The sequence below is a fragment of the Hirundo rustica genome, chromosome 13, assembly GCF_015227805.2.
Source record: "Hirundo rustica isolate bHirRus1 chromosome 13, bHirRus1.pri.v3, whole genome shotgun sequence".
In the NCBI taxonomy this organism is placed as follows: Eukaryota; Metazoa; Chordata; class Aves; order Passeriformes; family Hirundinidae; genus Hirundo; species Hirundo rustica.
In genome coordinates this window covers 13,930,101-13,947,552 of record NC_053462.1, presented here as the reverse complement: position 1 = coordinate 13,947,552, position 17,452 = coordinate 13,930,101, and the positions used below count along the sequence as shown (strand labels likewise).

The following is a 17,452-nucleotide window of genomic DNA, read 5'->3' as shown; positions in this document are numbered from 1 at the left end:
TGCCAGTAGCCTCAGTTTTAATCTGCATGTTGCACTTTAATTGCATTCCACAGACCTAAAAAGAAACCTCCATTGACGACATCTGATCCAGGACATATGAGCAAACTGAGAAGTGAGCAGACAGAAGGAACTGACTGCATGGTTGGTTTGCCAGTTGGGACTTTGGGCTGAAGGAAAGGGAAACCTGTAGGTTCTAACAGCTTTGAATCTTGAGCCACTAGGTCCACTTTTAGCTTTTCACTTATTTATCGTTGAACACCTCTTGGAGTTTTGCCCTGTGGACCTGCAAACTGTGAGCTGCCTTGCCCAGACCCAGGCCACTGTGACCAGACTGGCACTGGGGCCACAGCACATTCTGGTACAATTCTGCTGCTCATCAGCATGTGAACCCCTCCTGAGTCAGAGCCACCCAGGAAAGACTATGCATGACATACAACACAAGAAGAAAGTCATCAGAGGTTCCTGAAATCAGCTGGTCACTAGAAAAGAGTGTCCCAGCTGCTTCTCACTGTATTAGAAGAGCTGTTTGCCAGAGACACTTACCCAGCATCCCTTTGTTGGAACTGGACAAGCACATATCCTTCTCCGCACTGGGAAGAACAAATCCAACCACAAACACCTCCACCCCATCTGCCATCAGTGCCAACCCTAAAACAAAGAAGAGAGTCCACTGGAAGCGTCCGTGGCCACACTCCTCAATGATGTTCTCGTACTGGTGGGCGAGTTGCTCCTCATCCTCCATCCTCTCGGCCATGAGGTCAGCGCGGTCTCTGTACTCATCATCCACGGCAGGAGCTCGCTTCTTCTGCTTCTCTTTAATGTCATCTGGGTGTGGGATCCCTTGGTACTCCCCTTCATAGACCTCATCATCCTCATCGTGGCCTTCTGTGACATCACTCTGGGCATCCTCTTCCTGCGCGGGCTCATCCCCACCCCGGTAGTAGCCGTCATTGGGTGCATTGTAGTTGCCATCCTGGTACCTGTAGTCATCTGAGACCTGGTTTGTGTTTCTATATCGATCATCCATTCTGAATGGAGAACTCTAAATTCTGTGGGTCACTGTGTAGGTATTCCAAAATGTGTGTGGATTTGCTCAGTTTCTGGTGTTGGTTACTTGAACATATCTCCTCTCCGTTCTTTGGAACTGATGGGATGCACAGCTTCCCCGGCTCAGAAGGAGAATTATATATAAAGGTTCTCTTTGACAGAGTCTCACGCAGCTTTTGGTAATGCTTCACTTTTCAGCTGTCATTTGTGACTTTCTGGTTTCTGTGCTTTGGGTGAGAAAAGCTGCTGTCTGGGGAACAGCGAGGGAGCAGCAAATTGCACAGCTGGGGAGCTAGGAGGATTTGACAGGTTTTTCCTGATTCATTGTGGTGCTGAAGGTCATGTCCTGAGAAAGAGGAGACAATAGCAATGAGACAGTAGTAAGCTTGCAAGCACACATGAACTGAGTTTAATGCACAACATTTTGTATACACGCTTCTCCTCTGAAAAAATATGGCAACAGAGGAATGTCTTTGCATCATCAAAAACCAGAGCCTCAGAAAAAACAGAGCATTAAAATGTACCAAGTTCAGTGGGAACCCAAAGTAGAATGTAAAATACCATGTGGTCCAAATTTCTGTCATTCCTAGAAGTCCTGCTTCCCATATGTGGTCCTGCTTTCCACAGAGAGCAGAACAGCACTGGGCTGGGTTGCTGGAACAGAGCTCTCAGGTTGCTAAATATGTTTCCATCCATCTCCTCAGAGCACTCTCATCCCTGGTGCCTACAACTGGCTAGCATCACAATGAGACAAAATATGATCTTGGTTTTCTTTTTCATCCAGATCCCCACAATTATTTTATTTATTGGCTTCTTTTTTTCCCTAGCGTCTCTCCATCTGTATGCCAGATGCACAACTGGCATGCACCGTCTGCCAAGATAAAGTCACCAAAAGTCACACCAAGCTCTGTTCCCTCCATATCTAAACATCAACAGGGGATGATTTTCACAGAGAGCAAAAAAATAAAGCTATTACAGAATCACTGCTGTCCGCAGAGAAAACCAAGGGAAGTCAAGACACATCTAAACACATACTCCTTTTGGACACCTGATTTACATTATTTTCCAGGCGGTTTTCAGCCAGCTGGCTCTCCAGTGTTCCCCTGCCTCATACAGCTGTAGACACAGAGTTTGGAAGGAGGAGCACATGGGAAAGGGAGTGGAGTCACACCAGAGCAGCCAGCACAGCGTAGGCACGCACAGAACATAGACTTTGCTTTCAGCTTTGAGCTACTTGCCTAAATAAAGTGTAAATGAGGTATGGATTGACATGGGCAGGCACAAGCCTGAGGATGTGTGGGTGTTGTTACCTACACAGTCAGTTGACCTATAGAAGCGCACGCAAATGCACACACTGTAAATAACAGTGCTATATGCAGCTAAAATTACTTCAGAGGAGAAATTCAGACGCATTCTCTACAATAAAATGCTCAGAGGGTCATCACTTCTGCTGCAAATGCTGTGATTTTCTGGCAGCTCAAATGCTCAGGGTAAAGAAGGAGCAGAGGCTTGACTTTCCTGCATGGATTAATAGCCATACCTTGCCTGTGCTGCTCATGGAGCTGCTCCAAGGAACTTCATAAAAGCTTCCTCTGCACTTCTGCTTATCTACCTATATATTTGTGGCTCATAATTACAACATAACTTCTACCGAGACTGCCAAAACCTCTTTCTTTTCTCTGCCCCTCTGCTATTTGTCACTACATTCGACATGTTTCCTCTTCTCTTTCTTTATGCTGAATAACACCTTTCATTTTGCATCAAGTGTAAAAGACAACAGGGCATTCTTCCAGGGCTCAAAAAGAGCAATCAATAAAGCAATGGGGAAAAAAAAAAAAAAAGCCAAACGTATTCTGATCAGGTTATAATTACCAGGAATCTACAGTGCAAGAAGCAGTAAAGAGAAGTATTGGCATAGGAACCAGAACTGTTAATGTGCAGGGGATTTAATACATCTGACAGCCCTCAGAAGCACTTAAACAAGTTCTACAATTCTTGTTTCAGTGCTGAAGTGTTACCTTTAATGGTTAAAAAAAGTCCAAAATTACTTTTGAGTCTCAGAACCTCCCAGTCCTGAACTAACTTTCTTGATTACACAAAGATTTGTGTCATGACTGAACATCGTGTTCTCCAAGGCAGTAAAATCTCGTTCCGCAGAGACATATTTTCTTTTGAAAAGTAGGGGAAGGAGCCTTTTATTTAAAGAGAAAAAACAAAAGAACAATATGTGCAAAAGAACATTAGGCCTTGCTTTGGAAGGCTTTAAGAATCATCTGCTGGCAGGTCATTCTTCAAAGCGACCTCAAATGTTGGAGCAGGAAGCGCAGTGACCTCACTGTGTTTGTCCATTTCTGGTTGCTACAGAACTGAATTGAAAACTCATTTTAGGAAACAAAGTAACAATAACACTAATGATCAATAGCAGAACTGATCAGACTCTGAGTCTCCACAGACCTTATTTCTCTTTTGATAAGGTAAAAGTGTGTTCTTAAGGACCAAGTGCTGGAAATCTTTTTATTCTCTGTTTAAAAGCTGCTGAGGCTTAAAGTTGGGCTCTTTGCCTCCCACAACAAGAGGACCAAAGATCACAAACTTAGAAAAGAGCTATTGAAGCATCCGTGCTTTTTCACTGACACACAAAGACTGGCATTTACCATATGGAATCACATCTTGGGCAGCCGAAGAAATAATGACATGAGCTGAAGAGTCTCACAGACCGGTGAAAGTCACCTGAATGGCAAAGAACATGCACTTCAAAGAAAAGGCCATGGTGAAAAAGAGTGACTGGGCTCCCATTCACTCTGTAGGATGGGTATTTTATGGGATCACCCTAGAAGGGGCAGTGCAGAGAGGCAGGCTATAACTTCAGGATGCTACACTTTTTGTATTTCACACTACTTGTTTTCTTTCATTGCCACATATGCACAGGCTGATTCACTCCAGACCTGATTCTTTAACACCCTTTCACTCAAGCTGAGCTGCACTCACTCATTAACAGCCCCATTTAGCATTTAGATGCGAAATCATGATGTGTCATAAAGATGGCAGGCTTGGGTTGCTATAATTACCCTTCGCAGTGATGCATGAACGCTCGAGACAAATATACACATCACACCAAGCCTATGGTAGCAGGGTGGGTGTCAGTCTCTTTTCCCAGATAACAAGCTACAGCACAACAGGAAACGGCCTCAAGTTGTGCCAGGGAAGTTTCAGACAGGATATAAGAAAGTTGCATCACCAAAACCGTTGTCAAGCATTGGAACAGTCTGCCCAGGGCAGTGGTGGAGTCACCACCCCTGGAGGTATTTAGAAGATGTAGATGTGGCACTTGGGGACATGGTTTGGTGATGGGTTTGGCACTGCTGGGTCAATAGTTGGACTTAATGATCTTACAGTTCTTTTCTAATCTAAATGATTCTTATTACAACCCTTGGCCCTTTTAAACTGCCAGTTCCCTTTCTGAGGCACACAAGTGAGGTTTAAACACACAACAAACGACAGGCTCCATAAGGCAGTCTGCAGGGGCAGGAAGGCAGAGGTAGGAAAGCCTCATTCTGGGTTTCCCCAAAACAGCCCATTAAACTGAGTGTTGGACACAGAAACCTGGAATACACCAGAATTCAGATCCTTTCCTCTTTTCTTAAAAATACACTATTGCACTTTGCAGTTTTCTTGTACTCTTTAGCTCTTTAGTTAGCTCACATGTTGCATACTTAGCCAGGAATTCAGGCATTTGAGCTCTGCAACTTAAAATAGGAACCTAAAGTCTTGAATATCCTGATAATAGAAATGGCATCTACTCTAGGAAAAGGGATGTTTAAAAAAAGCTGATTAACACCTGCATTTGCCTCTCTGAGAGGACATATAGGTAAGTCTGGCACACTGAGGTGATAAACTAGGGGGCTGGCGGGCAGCAGAGTTTGGGGGAGATGCAGAGAAGGGTGAGCTTCTTGTACTAAATTAGGAGAGTCCAGGGTCTGCCAGAGAGCTGGGCTCTATCAGAGAACAGAAATCATGCCAAATTAGTGAGCAGGGTAGATACGAGAAGGGTTTTCTTATGAAATATTGCACCTTGGGGCATGATGGAGTTTCTGGAAAAGCAAAGAGAGCGAGGATGTTGGTCTGTGGGAGCACAAGCCGTGGGTGCACACACAGAAATGCATAATGCACATCCATGGTGTGGATCCAGCAGGGAGAGAGCCAAGGCTGGGAGCTGCCACCCAGGGCCTTGCTGCATGCTCAGAAAGGGAGAACACTCTAAATCAACAGCAGGAGGGAGAGGTTATCTGAGCACTAAGGAGAAGGAGCAGGACAGGGACACTAGAAAAATGCTTTCAAGGGATTTTTAGTATTCACCAGAATAATCCCTGTAAAACAGATGGCAGAGCAGTTTAATATTCTGCCTGAAGGACAATTCCTCCTGCAGAACACCCTCACCCCCAGAGCTGCTTTCTGCTGACAGCAATGGGAAGGTGCCCAGATCCTACAGTGACCATAAGGACATTCTGCAGTCACAAAGCTGACTGTAAAAAATTTCCTGAGAAGAAATTTTCCTCACTGAAAGGAGAAAGACGATTATGTAGATAGGTTTCTGTGAAGTTCCAATCTCAGATTCTTAATGAGGTTGCAATTAATGGATCTGTTTGTACACACGAAGGGACAGATTTTTGAGGTGCTTAACAAATCACAGCTCCCAGGAGAGCAGAGCAGCATCCTGGATTTCAGGCAGCCAGCAATGACACCAGTATTACCAGACAGGCTGAGCACTGTGGCAGTGGGTGATTACTGTGCTGTTAGATGGAAGTGCTGTAGGCTGAGCACCCCGGGCTCTGTCCCTTGGCTTCTTGGCATCTCTGTGTCCCTCCAGACCCCACACCAGGACAGCACAGCTTTCCTCTGGTGGGCATCGCAGGTCCCTTGCAACTGTGGTTATATGAATACATGAATATATTAATATATGGGCAACTCATGTTCCCAAAACCTTAAATTTTAATAAACCAGAATGTGGGGAAAAGAGGTCTCTGTGTTCCCAACTTCACAGCTGAGGAGCTGAAAAGTCCTCCCAGGTCTTTGTCAAGTTTTCAACAAAGACATGCAGTCTCGCATTTTAATTTTTTTTTTAAACTAAGAAAAATGTTATTTTGCCTCGGGAGAACTTTCTAAAATTTCCCTCTTTCCAACTAGTATAAATAATAATGATACATTTTAAAATCTAAAAAATTAGGCTGCCACTCCGTAATTCACAACAAAAATGCTTTCAGATCAGGTCTGTTATAAATTTTTATTCTCATACTGTCCAAAGTTGCCCTTTTCATTGGCATCAAAGAAGGAAAAATAAAAGAAGGTGCATGGAGATTTGTTTTAACCTGAAACAAAGTATTTCATTTAAGAAATGCCATCCTGTCTGCTGCTTGATCCATTTCTATCAGAAGCATTCGTCAAAACTGATTTTTCCCCCCTAAATAATTCAGGTTTGTAAAAATGGCATGTTTTTATCAACAAAAATTGTGCCAGGAATTCTGATTACGCTCTCATGGATGTAAAATTATCTCAGGTGTGCCTTTAAGAAGACAATATGGAGTCATACAATATAGGAAAAGTAATCCTGCTATTTATATGCATATGACTAAAACTATCTGACCTCTGTGAGGCAGAAAAGAGCTTTTCTTTCACAGGACTTTGATTATTGTTGTTGGGGTGTTTTTTGGGGGTTGTTGTTGTTGGTTTTTAGGTTGTGTTTTTTTTTTTTTTTGCTCACATTAAAATTGCTGCTGCAGCCAGCCACACAATTCAACATCCAGAAGAGAGCTGAGCAGTATCATCATTCTCCTGGACAGATGGCAAGGCTGGGTTATTGGCAAGGATCTTGCAGAGCAAAAAGCAGCAGGATCTGAAGTGAATTTCTGTGTGAGGGAAGGTAGAAAAAGGAAATGAGGGGGCTTTGAATACAAAAAGGCAGAAACCAAGTGAAGTTGGAAGTCAAGGAACAAGAACAGGGATTAATGGTCCAAACTGTGCTCAGAATAAGGATGAAACGTCCAGGGAAAGATGGAAGCCCTGACATGTTATTGATCAGCAAACTGTGGAAAAAATGCTTTGTAATAACAGTAGCTCTTGCCTTCATATCCAAGATTATCAATACATCTGGTGCCATCTCTGTTAGAGAGCAGCCCTAAGCCTTATTAATTCTTGCTTGACTTTTTGCATCTCTCGTTCACTGCCAAAATAACAGGAGAAAAGTCTCAGAGCATAGAACTCTGAAACACTTTTTGAAGAAGTTGGCTGTGGAGGACATCACTCAGTCAAAAAAACCCCAACCCAAGTCAACTCAACCCAACCCAAGCCACACCAGTGACTGAACATTATTTTAGGGGGTGATTATATCAAAAGAGATCTCTTGCAGGTCTTCAGCAGTCACTTTCCTTCCTTCCCATCTCCATCAAATATCCTAATCAATGGTGGTGAAGAGCACTGTGTCCCTGGGGAATTTCCAGGAGGATGTTCTCAGATTTGAACACTGGCCACTGAATCAGTGTGATTTAATCAGCTGAAGGCCTGGTCTCTCTTTTTTCTTTTTTTTTTTTTTTTCTTTTTTTAATATAGATCAGCCCTTGGGATACAAGTTTTCACAGGTAAAGGAATACTATATGCATCACTAGGAAAACAATTCCACTTTGATTCTTCTCCAGTCCCACAAGATTGGAAGTAAAATTTGTCTTCACAATTAATGTCCAAAAGAAACCATGGTTATCAAGCATTCTTGAAAGGGGACTGTTGAAAACCCATTGCAATATCAGATCCAGAATAATTTCTGAGGGCTCTTTCCAGCTCTTGTTCTGAAAAATCAAGGAGGGTACATGAGTTTAGTTTTCTTAATCAATGACATGGTAGCTGGAAGCAAAAATTAGCTACTTTGCCACCAAAGACAAAAAATTACACGGAAGGGCATGTCAATATGTTTTTCAGGTGTAAAATTATGTGTTAATGGCTACAACTATCAACTGTGGCTGCAGACATACGAGGCTGACTGGGTCTGGGCAGCAAGAGATTTAAAAATCAAAGTCTGTAGCAGAGCTTACCTTTAAAAAGAATTTGCTTTGGACTGTGGAAAAAGAGGTATCTTTTGTTGTAGCCTCAGAGGAGAGCACAGTATTAAGTGAAAACTAAGGAAAAAGCTAGTTTCTCCTGAAACTTTTTTTTTTATTATTAAGAAATTGTTTGATAGATATGTAACACAGGTTCAAAATCTCTCCACAGAGCTTGTTAAGCAAGCTATCTGTGCCACAGATTCTGTAAAGAAGAGCAAGGTATTTGAAAGTCATTGACTTGAAATCATCTGGTTCAAAGAACCGACTTTCAGCAGTGCAGATGACACCTGCTGATTGCTCCCCTACAGCACAGGTAGGACAAGTAGGGTAAAATCCTCTGTGCAGTGTGGAAAACATTGATTTCCTCAAAGATGCTGCCAGGGTCTCTGGGATGGGACTCATTTATTCACTGCTCCCACACTGTAGGTTGGAAAAATTGGTGCAGATGCAGTCCTGGTATATCAAGAAATGCAGGGATACCTGAGCTGGAGTATTTAGTGTGCTACCAGCAGCCCTGATTAATTATTTAGAGAAAGGATTTTAGTTCAAAATTCTCTGCTACAGGGTTTATTGAACTGAAGTTCTCCTACAGTTTCTGGATAATCTCTATTGATCTGTGGTGGGTTTTACACATTCCTGGGCAGGTGCACGCTGTGTGTGTTTGTTCCACCAGGAGAAAATATTTATTGCCATATTGGATCCTGCAGTCCTGCATTACGCAATGCTCTGTGAGGGGAAACTATTGTCTTTGAAGCTGAAGCATTTACAGTAGCCCCTGGATTTGGAAGCAGAGATGGATGGGGTATGAACACAAATAGTTCAGTAGTGAGATTGAACTGTCCTGATTTATGCTGAGTAAGAATCTGGCTGCACTGTTCCAATGCCTGTACATTTTTTCATTCTCACCCATCCCACTGGGGGACATTTCTGGCTTCCAGCACACTGAACACTAAAATGCCATTGCCTTATGTGGTGGTGGTGGTGGTACTCTCACAGCAAAGTGGCTGTGGGCTGAATTCAGCTTGTAATCCACTATGTGATGAACCAAGGGACAGAAAGTCCCCCAGACTGTTAGAGAGAGATTATACCCTGCACCCTGTTGGTGCAGATGCTTTAAAGGTCATTTCTAAGACAATATGTGCTACAGCAAGCTGGCACAGCAAACATGCAGCAGATGAAACAAGGAACAACCATCAGTCAAGCAGAATAAGCAGGTTTTTTTTTTTAAGTTAGGGGCACAGAGTAGCAAGATGGGTGTTCATGAGATAGATGCAGAGAGGAATTTTTAACAGTAGGAGTTGGAAAGCAATGGCTTAGCAACACATATCTATATAAGGAGGGACAGACTACACATTAGGATTCCAGAGAAAGGCCATAAAAGGTCAATTTGACAAGGCGAATATGGATAATGAGTTGAGACAGATGGTGTAAGAGTACGGTAGCTAATAAATAATGAACAGACTTGCTTCAAGGAGCAAACACGGGGAGAAGTCACAGCCGAGAGCTTAGTCAGGAGGGAGGTGCTGAAGGGGAAAAGAACAAAACCAGGGAGGATGGAGGAGAATCACAGCAGGAGAGCTGGTGGGAGTGGAGTGTCTGATTTTATGTGCCAGAGTTTTGTGGAAATGACAATTTACCCAAAGAAAACTTAGAAATGCATATGCCTGAGCTGGAATTTGGCCATCTTACTGAGATTAACAATTTTTTTAGCTGAGAAATTACTCATGGTCTTTAAACTTCTTCTAGACATCTATTTCCTCTTCTCCTCCTCTCCCATTACCACAGTACCTAAGCAGCCTACAGTGCTCCCAAGTCCCATCAAAGGCTGGGCAAAATTCTCAGGTTTGTTTTGCACATCATGACTCGAGGCAGAGAGAGACTAAAACTGTGTCTGAGCATGGAAACAGAAGTGCTGTGTGCTGTCCCCCATAGTCCAGGGACCCTGTTGACAAGCAAGGTAAGGATTTAGTCCCACCTTCAAACCCAGCTATCCTCCACATGTTGACCAAGATAAAGGTGAGTTTGCTGCCCCAAAACATTTTCCTTAATGTGGAGCTGAGGCACAAACTTCAACCTGACACCAAGCAATACTTAGAGGTGTTCCAGCGTAGATGCAAATAAAGGAGCTTTCCCAAAATCACCTTGGGGAGCCATATCAAAACCAAACAACCAGCACATGCTCCTGCTATTTCCTTGTCTGTTTAAATATCATAATGAGCTAGAATCTTGGAGGTTTTACTGCTTATTAATAAACCAACCTCACTATCAGCATTGCACCTGGCAGTGTAAACCAATAGGAAATTGGATGTTTATTCAGAACAACAGTGCTCTAGTGCCCTTTCATGAATTTAACATTTCTACGTGTGTTTGCCCTTGGACAGCTTATTAGGTTTAACCTTACTGGGCTTGGAGGCCCTGACAAGCTCCCAGAGAGGACTGTAAGCAATAACCTTGGATGTAAACTGCTTGCAATTCAGCAGATTCTGCCTGTGTCAGACAGCAAACATCCCTGATTAACTATAAACTGCTTAGCTTATTGGCAAAGATGTGCCTCTGGCTACAAAGGGGATTTTTATTTCATCACACTTGCAACCTGAGTTATTAAATAATGAGCTGCTTAATTAACTAATTCATTAATACACGGCTGTGATGAATAGATTTGCTCCAGCGACAGAGCCCTGAAAGCAGAAAAGCCCTGAGTGATTTCTAAGTACTGCATTCTTTCAAGAGGGATTTTATTTGAGCAATTATCCTTATTAAATACCCCTTTCCTTCTTTTTCCTACCTCTACCTAACACAGCAGCCTTGGGGTCTGCTGTGTCTGTTTGCTCCCAGCACTCCATGCTCTCATCCTTTCCTCCTTTCTGCCTTGCTCTCCCTTTCCTTTGGATCCACGCAGCCAAAGTGTCCTCAGAGTGTTGTGCCACAAAACAACCCTTTACCCAGCGCTCCCACGCTGCTGTGGCCAGGATGCCTCATCATCCCCAGTCTCAGATGGGAGGTGACTGTGGTGCTTCAGGTACTGATAAAAACCCATCAGTTATTGCCCGTGATCACCTTCCCGTTGCTGGGACACCAACCAACCTCCCTGCTAATGGAGACAAAATCATTTACTGCACCTCACAGACCCCTCTGCGGGGCTGTTATCTCCTGTTTCCTGTGGTATTGGAGTGTGTTGATTAAGAGCTCTAACAGAGACATTTCCAGAGGCTGGAAACCACTCCTGCCATCAGGAACAGCTCTTTTTCAGCCCAGGATGCTCAGGCATCAGTCTCTCGAGACAGCTGCTCGCCAGCTCCAGTGAAGTGTACAAATGCAGTGGCCATGCCAGAATTCTCGCTTGTTGCCAGAAATCCCCTGTAGCCTGTCACAGACACAGCCAACCTTATGCTTCCATCGTGCCTTTTAATAGGTTTGATCCCTGTGTTTTCCTTCGGGGCTGCCCAATGATCAAGGCTAAAGGGGCACAGTTATTATGAGATGAGATAAAAGGGGTGGTTCTCAACCTAAATCCAGCCTCGTTCTTTTCTGCATAAGTCCTCTGAAACAATTGTATTGTGGCCTCAAGGGCTTTCAAAATTGCAAATGCGCTGTTCATTATGCACCTTGCCTGTGGAGAAATACAAGTGCAAGCAGAAGCAAATTTAAAGAGACTCTTTTCAAGGTTAAGTGGCAGGGAAAATACTGGAGCAATTGCTTTTGCTCCATTCATGTTCATGGCATTTTGATTAGGTTTTTTGTTTGTTTGTTTGTTTTAATATGAGACACTACTGAGGAGACCTGAACCTTGTAGCAGCCATGACCATTCAACAGATTCCATTATCCAGCTATCAAATTCACTATGTGCCCCATGTATCACTGCAGCACAAAACATCCCCACAGAGTGATGTCCTCTTCTGTAAGGAGACAATTTGCAAAGCCTGTCTGAGCTGTACCTTGAATATCTGAGATCCTCAGACCTTTGAAGAACCTGCTTTTGAAACCAGCATCTTGAAGAAAGTCATTAAAAAAATTGCCATAGGGCCTGAAATATGTTGGTATTGATTTACCAGCAACCTTACACGTAGCAACTCTATATTTATACTTATGTTTTTATACTAATGGAGGATTTTGACTCGAAAGAGCACCCAGCAGTATTTTTGCACCTGCAGAAGAAGAGAATGGATAATTTGAGCACATGTAATGGGCCCCTTAACATTTTGGAAAGTTGGGTTGCCTAGCAGTGGTTTTTTTCTAAGCCTCCCTCATTCCTTTCTTGTTCCTGCAGGAGCCTTTAGGATAGATCTTTGCAAGAGGAGCTCATTTACACAGAGACTTAAGCTTGGCCAATATTCTGACAACCCAAAGTCACGTGGCTTTCAGCTGTGCCATGGGGCATTTGCTGTCTCACAGTCTTCTGAAATGATGTTTGTACCTCTAAGGAATAGGAAAGGAGGAACAAACTGAAACAAGGAGAAGATAGTGCAGGAGCCAAAGAATGGGAGAAAAAAACCAGCAGAGCATAAGATATAGGAGAGGAGGCAGGACAAGGCAGAGGATGGTGAAGGTCAAAAACGTAGGGAGAGAAAAAGGCACAACAGTATCAGTCTCAGAAACTAATGTTGCCTTGAGCCAGTAAAAAGAAAAACAAACAAACAAACAAGCAAACAAGCCCAACTAGGTTCAGGATTTCATAGCAGTGAGAAGGCTCTGCATTTGCTTCCCAAACACACAAATAAATTCCTGCATTCAGGTTGGACATTAATGATGAAAAAGCCTCATCTCCCCAAATTAATAGCCACAATACATCACCGAGCTGTAGCACTACACCCCGTGTGTACGCAGAGAGAAAATCCTCAGCATCACCTGTTGAGGCAGAAGAAGGATTTAGCTGTTATTTATTGCTTAGTGTGACTCATGCCTGTGGGTAGGGGCACGACAGTACAGATGGGAGTTAAAATCAGACTGCCATCAGGGGAATTTATGCCAGGAGAGTTGAATTCAGGCAGCTTCTGCTTATGTTGTACCTGGAATTTCTCTATAAAATATGAAAAGAGTAAAAAAAGAATTTGAAAAATACATGCCTGTGCAGACATTTGTTAGGACTCAGACAGGTTTGATTAGAGAAGAGATGGCTTAGTGACTTGGACAACATCAAGAACTCTGTACAGTTTTCTCTAATGCCACAAATAAGTCGATTAACCTAAGGCAAGCCATTTAGTTACTCTTAGGTTTAGTCCTTTGTCTGCAAAATTGCTGTAATAACTTGTTTTCTCTACCTGTCAGAGATTGTGAAGGGAAAACACAGGCATAACTGAAGAGAGAATCTTGTAACCACTGGTGAAGAGCTCAAAAGTTCACCTTTCTGGACTTCAGATTGTCTTTGCCAAGACCATTGTGATGTTGAAATTATGCTCACGTGGTCATAGTGTCCTGTGAATGACCTTCAATGTGGTCTTTCTGATCAGAATCAAGAATATTTCCAGCATGTTTCAGAGCTCTCCTCCTGTTCTTCTCATTTCAGCCCTAGAAAAAGAAGACCTGTAAGGACTCTAAGAGTCATCAGACTCCCTAAAAATGAGAAGGTAACTGAGAGAGACCTTGAAACTTGAGCTTCCCATGCAAAGGAGATGCTCTGGCTTTCAGAGGTGGGGGAGAGGTATCTCGATCTGTCCCCATTGTCCCTGGTCTAAGTGTGCTCCTTCTTTCAGGTACTGAAGTGAGGGACATCCCTCTACCTGCTCCCAAAACCCTGACTCTGATCCAGCTCAAGGAGCTTGTCCCTAAACCAGGACAAATACAGAGCTGTAGAGCAGAAATGCCAGCTGTGGACTCCCTGGAACTGAGTTTAATGGTGGAATATGGCTTTCAGCAAAATGTAAGCAGCAAGGACCTTCATCATCTTCCTTCCTGCTGGGAGTCTGGGACCTCCTTCATGTACATATTGGCTGGTCTCCACTTGCCCTGGGCCTGCTCACAAAATCTTGTTTGGGATCCAGGCAGCCTTTCCCTCAGCCCTCTCCACACCTCAGCTGGAACGCAGCTCCTGGTGTCAGCAGGTGAATTGAGGGACTGAGGTGGACAGCTGCATTCGGCCCCACCTGAGGGTTTCATCTGTCACTGCGTTATTACCCAGCTTCCAGTCCACATCCTGCCACGCTGAGATCAAACCGCGCCAGGCTCCTCAGGGGTGTTTCGGCCGCCCGTCCTTTTGACTGTCATTCTGATAGTCCAGAGCTCCAGGAGAGCTGGCCACGCTCCGTGTGCTGCAGAGCCAGGCACAACAGGCCTCAAAGAGCTGCCCTTGAAAAGCACATCAGGGACTGGCTGCCAGGATTTGGGCTTCAGGTGCCCCCCTGTTGCCAACCCCACCACAGCAGTGTTCCTCCAGCTGGCTTCGAATGAGATCAGGGAGCATGGGCTTTCCTCTAGCCCCTGCTTTCCCAGGCCTGGCAGGGGAGCTCCTGAATTTGGCAGCACCTGCAGGGGTGCTGGAATGTGTTGTCACATCTACTCCCCGGCACGGAGCTCTGCTCTCACTCCTCCCTCCTGCCCCACGTCCGCTGGCAGCGCTCCTGCAAGGCTCCTGGTCAGGGCTGAAGTCACCCACTGGCAGATGGCTCTGGTGGCCAAGTGGCTGCCACATCAGCCCACACCCAAGATCTGTGTTGGGTGGAAGGGAAGGCACAACAAGGCAGCAGCTTCTGAGGGGCCTCCATGCAGTATCTGCCTTCCTTTCCCTCTGTGCGGGCTCTGATTCCAATCATGTTTTGGACAAGGGAAATATCTCTAGCAATGGGGAAGAAGAGAAAAAAAAAAAAAAATAAAGCTCAGTCTCTTTGTCCTCAAAATGGGAATGAGATGGACTCACAGTCTCGTAATAGGAGACAAAAGGACATTAGAGAAATTTGAAAGGCGAGAGATTAAAATCTTGCACGAAGAAATTCCTATTTACATACTAATCTGTTGGGCTCCTGGGAATAAAAGGCAAGGTTTTAGCAGCATTAAAAAGCAGGGAATGGATGCATTTGAGGGAAAGAAGGTCAGTTTCATCTGAGTTTCTTTTTCAACAACATTTTTTTTTCTCCTAGAAGAAATAAGTGCTTCAAGACATGAGGCAAACATCAAGAGAACTTCACTCTGGTGTAGGCTGCTGATCTGTAAGCATACACCAAGAAATTTTCTTGGGCATATTTGCTGGTGCCAAGTGTCAGAGAGGGTATCCCAAGCTAGATATTTCCCTGGGCTGTCAGTCCTGGGTAGCAGTGATAGGAAGGCTGTGGAATGTTTTTCCCTTCACCTGCTACACTGGGACACAGAAATGACACCAGGAGATAGAGTGATATCTCAGTAAATGGCTTCTGCTCCCCACGGGGAAGAGAGAATGACAATCTATCACACCTGGAGTAAAGACAAAATAAATTCAAGATGTTTTCTAGAAGCAGGGACCCTGGATGATATATGGGAATCTGCAGAAAGGAGTGGAGTGTGAGAGCAGGTGTCCTCCAAATGACAAGCCTGGGGGGATTAGCTGGCAAATTTCAAGAGGATAACAAATACTTCAAGGCAGTTCACGTTAGTGCCTCTTCAGGGGAAAAAGGATAGAATATCCCAGGTGAAGAAAGTGGCAAGGAGGTGATGATCAGGAGTTATTTATCAAAGTGTAACCTCACACTTCCTTGTCAGGGAGCCAGGGAAAGGCCGACAGACGGCAGCGGGGATATCAAGCCTTTCAGCTAACCCAGACTGGGTAGGCAAAAAGCTGCTTTCTGAAGGCACGTTAGTGATGAATGTAAAACCTGGTGGCTGCAAAATCTTTCTGGTTGCCCAGGAACAAGTCCCTTGTCCAGCTGTCCTCATCCAGGCTCTCCTTCCAAAGTTCTGTGGGAGGTTTCTGTTCAGCACCAGCTGCACAGTGCCTGAATTTGGGGTACCAGGGTTTGATGGAGAGTTGAGAAGATTGCAGAGGTTTGCTGTCTCCAAGCAACGTACCTTGGGAATTTACTATGAGATGAGCAGGATTTTCTCTGGGAAATAACTTCCCCTAATTGCTCTGAAATTACTCTCCTCCCTTGTTGAAAACAGAGAAAATTTCTCTCCCTGAGGGTTCCCAACCTGTTGCTCTCTCTGGATGTTGCAAACTCTGGGGGAACTCCCCTGTGGTCAGAGCTGGCTGACAGCACAGTGGTGCTACAGTGGATTGCAAACATAGCAGAGCTTTGTGAACCCAGATTCATCCCTGATATTTGCCTCTATAACCCCAGGGCTGCCCCAGTGCTGTTCCTACAAAGCAACAGCCACTTCTGCTCTGCTCATTTAGGGCACCCACCTCTCCCATCCAGACTAAAAGCCAGGCTGAGCTGGCAGAGCCCCTGGTACAGGCAGGGAAGTTTTGCCTGACTTTTCCTTCTACTTCTCCCATCTCTGGCGCTTTGCAGGAGGGAAGCACTGCCTGTGGTCTCTGCAGCAAGGGGTTCCCCTGCAGCATGACATCATGCAGACAGCTCCCTTGGTTCGTGGACAGCGCTAATTTCTTCTGGTAGAGTAACCCTGGCTGCCAAGTGAAGGTAAAACTGCTGATCCTTCTGCACAGCACCCTCAGCACCTGCCCCCAGCCAGAGACCAGCTCCTTCTCAGGCTCGTTTCCACACCAACCTGACAAATCTCCTGCTGCACTGCCACAGATGGCTGAGGCACTGCTGACCCTCTCTGCTCAAACATGGCCAAGTTTTCCAGCTTTCCTGCCCTCCCTGGCTCCTCTCTAGCTCAGTTGTTCTGTGGGATTTATTCTTTTAACATGTTCCATGTACTTTTTAGGAACTTACCAGTGACATTGGCTCATGCTGCTGGTCTATTCACCCCTGAGCTCTGGGATGCTGATGAGCAGTGTCTATATCCAAAGGGTGTTAAAAATCACCCATGCTTTGCTGTAGGAGACCATGTGAAGAGAGAATTGGACAATCTGAATCAGCCCCCTGAGCTGTTTGGCTCTGAGAAGGGTAAGAGCAGAGGATATTTATTTAGGTTCCTAATTACAGCAGGTATTAACTGCCATAAAATCACCTGTGTTGGGATCCCAGAGCAATGTGAACTGGAGATTTCAGAGATATGCATTGCACAGATACACACGATTGTTCCTTTGACTTGATCCCAACTGCAAGAAAAGCAAGCTGCACTATCAGTGAGCCAAGATTTAACTCTAATTTATCATTTATTCTTTCTGCAATAAAAGCAATATAAAGAAATCACACATGGGCACAGATGGATTCAAATACCACCAAGACCCACTGTATTTCAATCCTAAAGTAAAATTAGAATAATAAAAATTGGGATCACTA

General features: G+C 44.4%; 1 protein-coding gene across 2 annotated transcripts in view; it reads right to left on the bottom strand.

Moving 5' to 3' along the window:
• SV2B (synaptic vesicle glycoprotein 2B) overlaps positions 1-17,452 on the bottom strand; it is a 63,086-nt gene that overhangs the window by 29,306 nt on the left and 16,328 nt on the right. For both annotated transcript variants that reach the window (XM_040077656.1, XM_058422414.1), the window contains exon 2: positions 544-1,393. In XM_040077656.1, coding sequence (XP_039933590.1) covers positions 544-1,027 — 484 coding nt within the window. In that variant the 5' untranslated portion in view covers positions 1,028-1,393. The remainder of the gene's footprint in view (positions 1-543; positions 1,394-17,452) is intronic.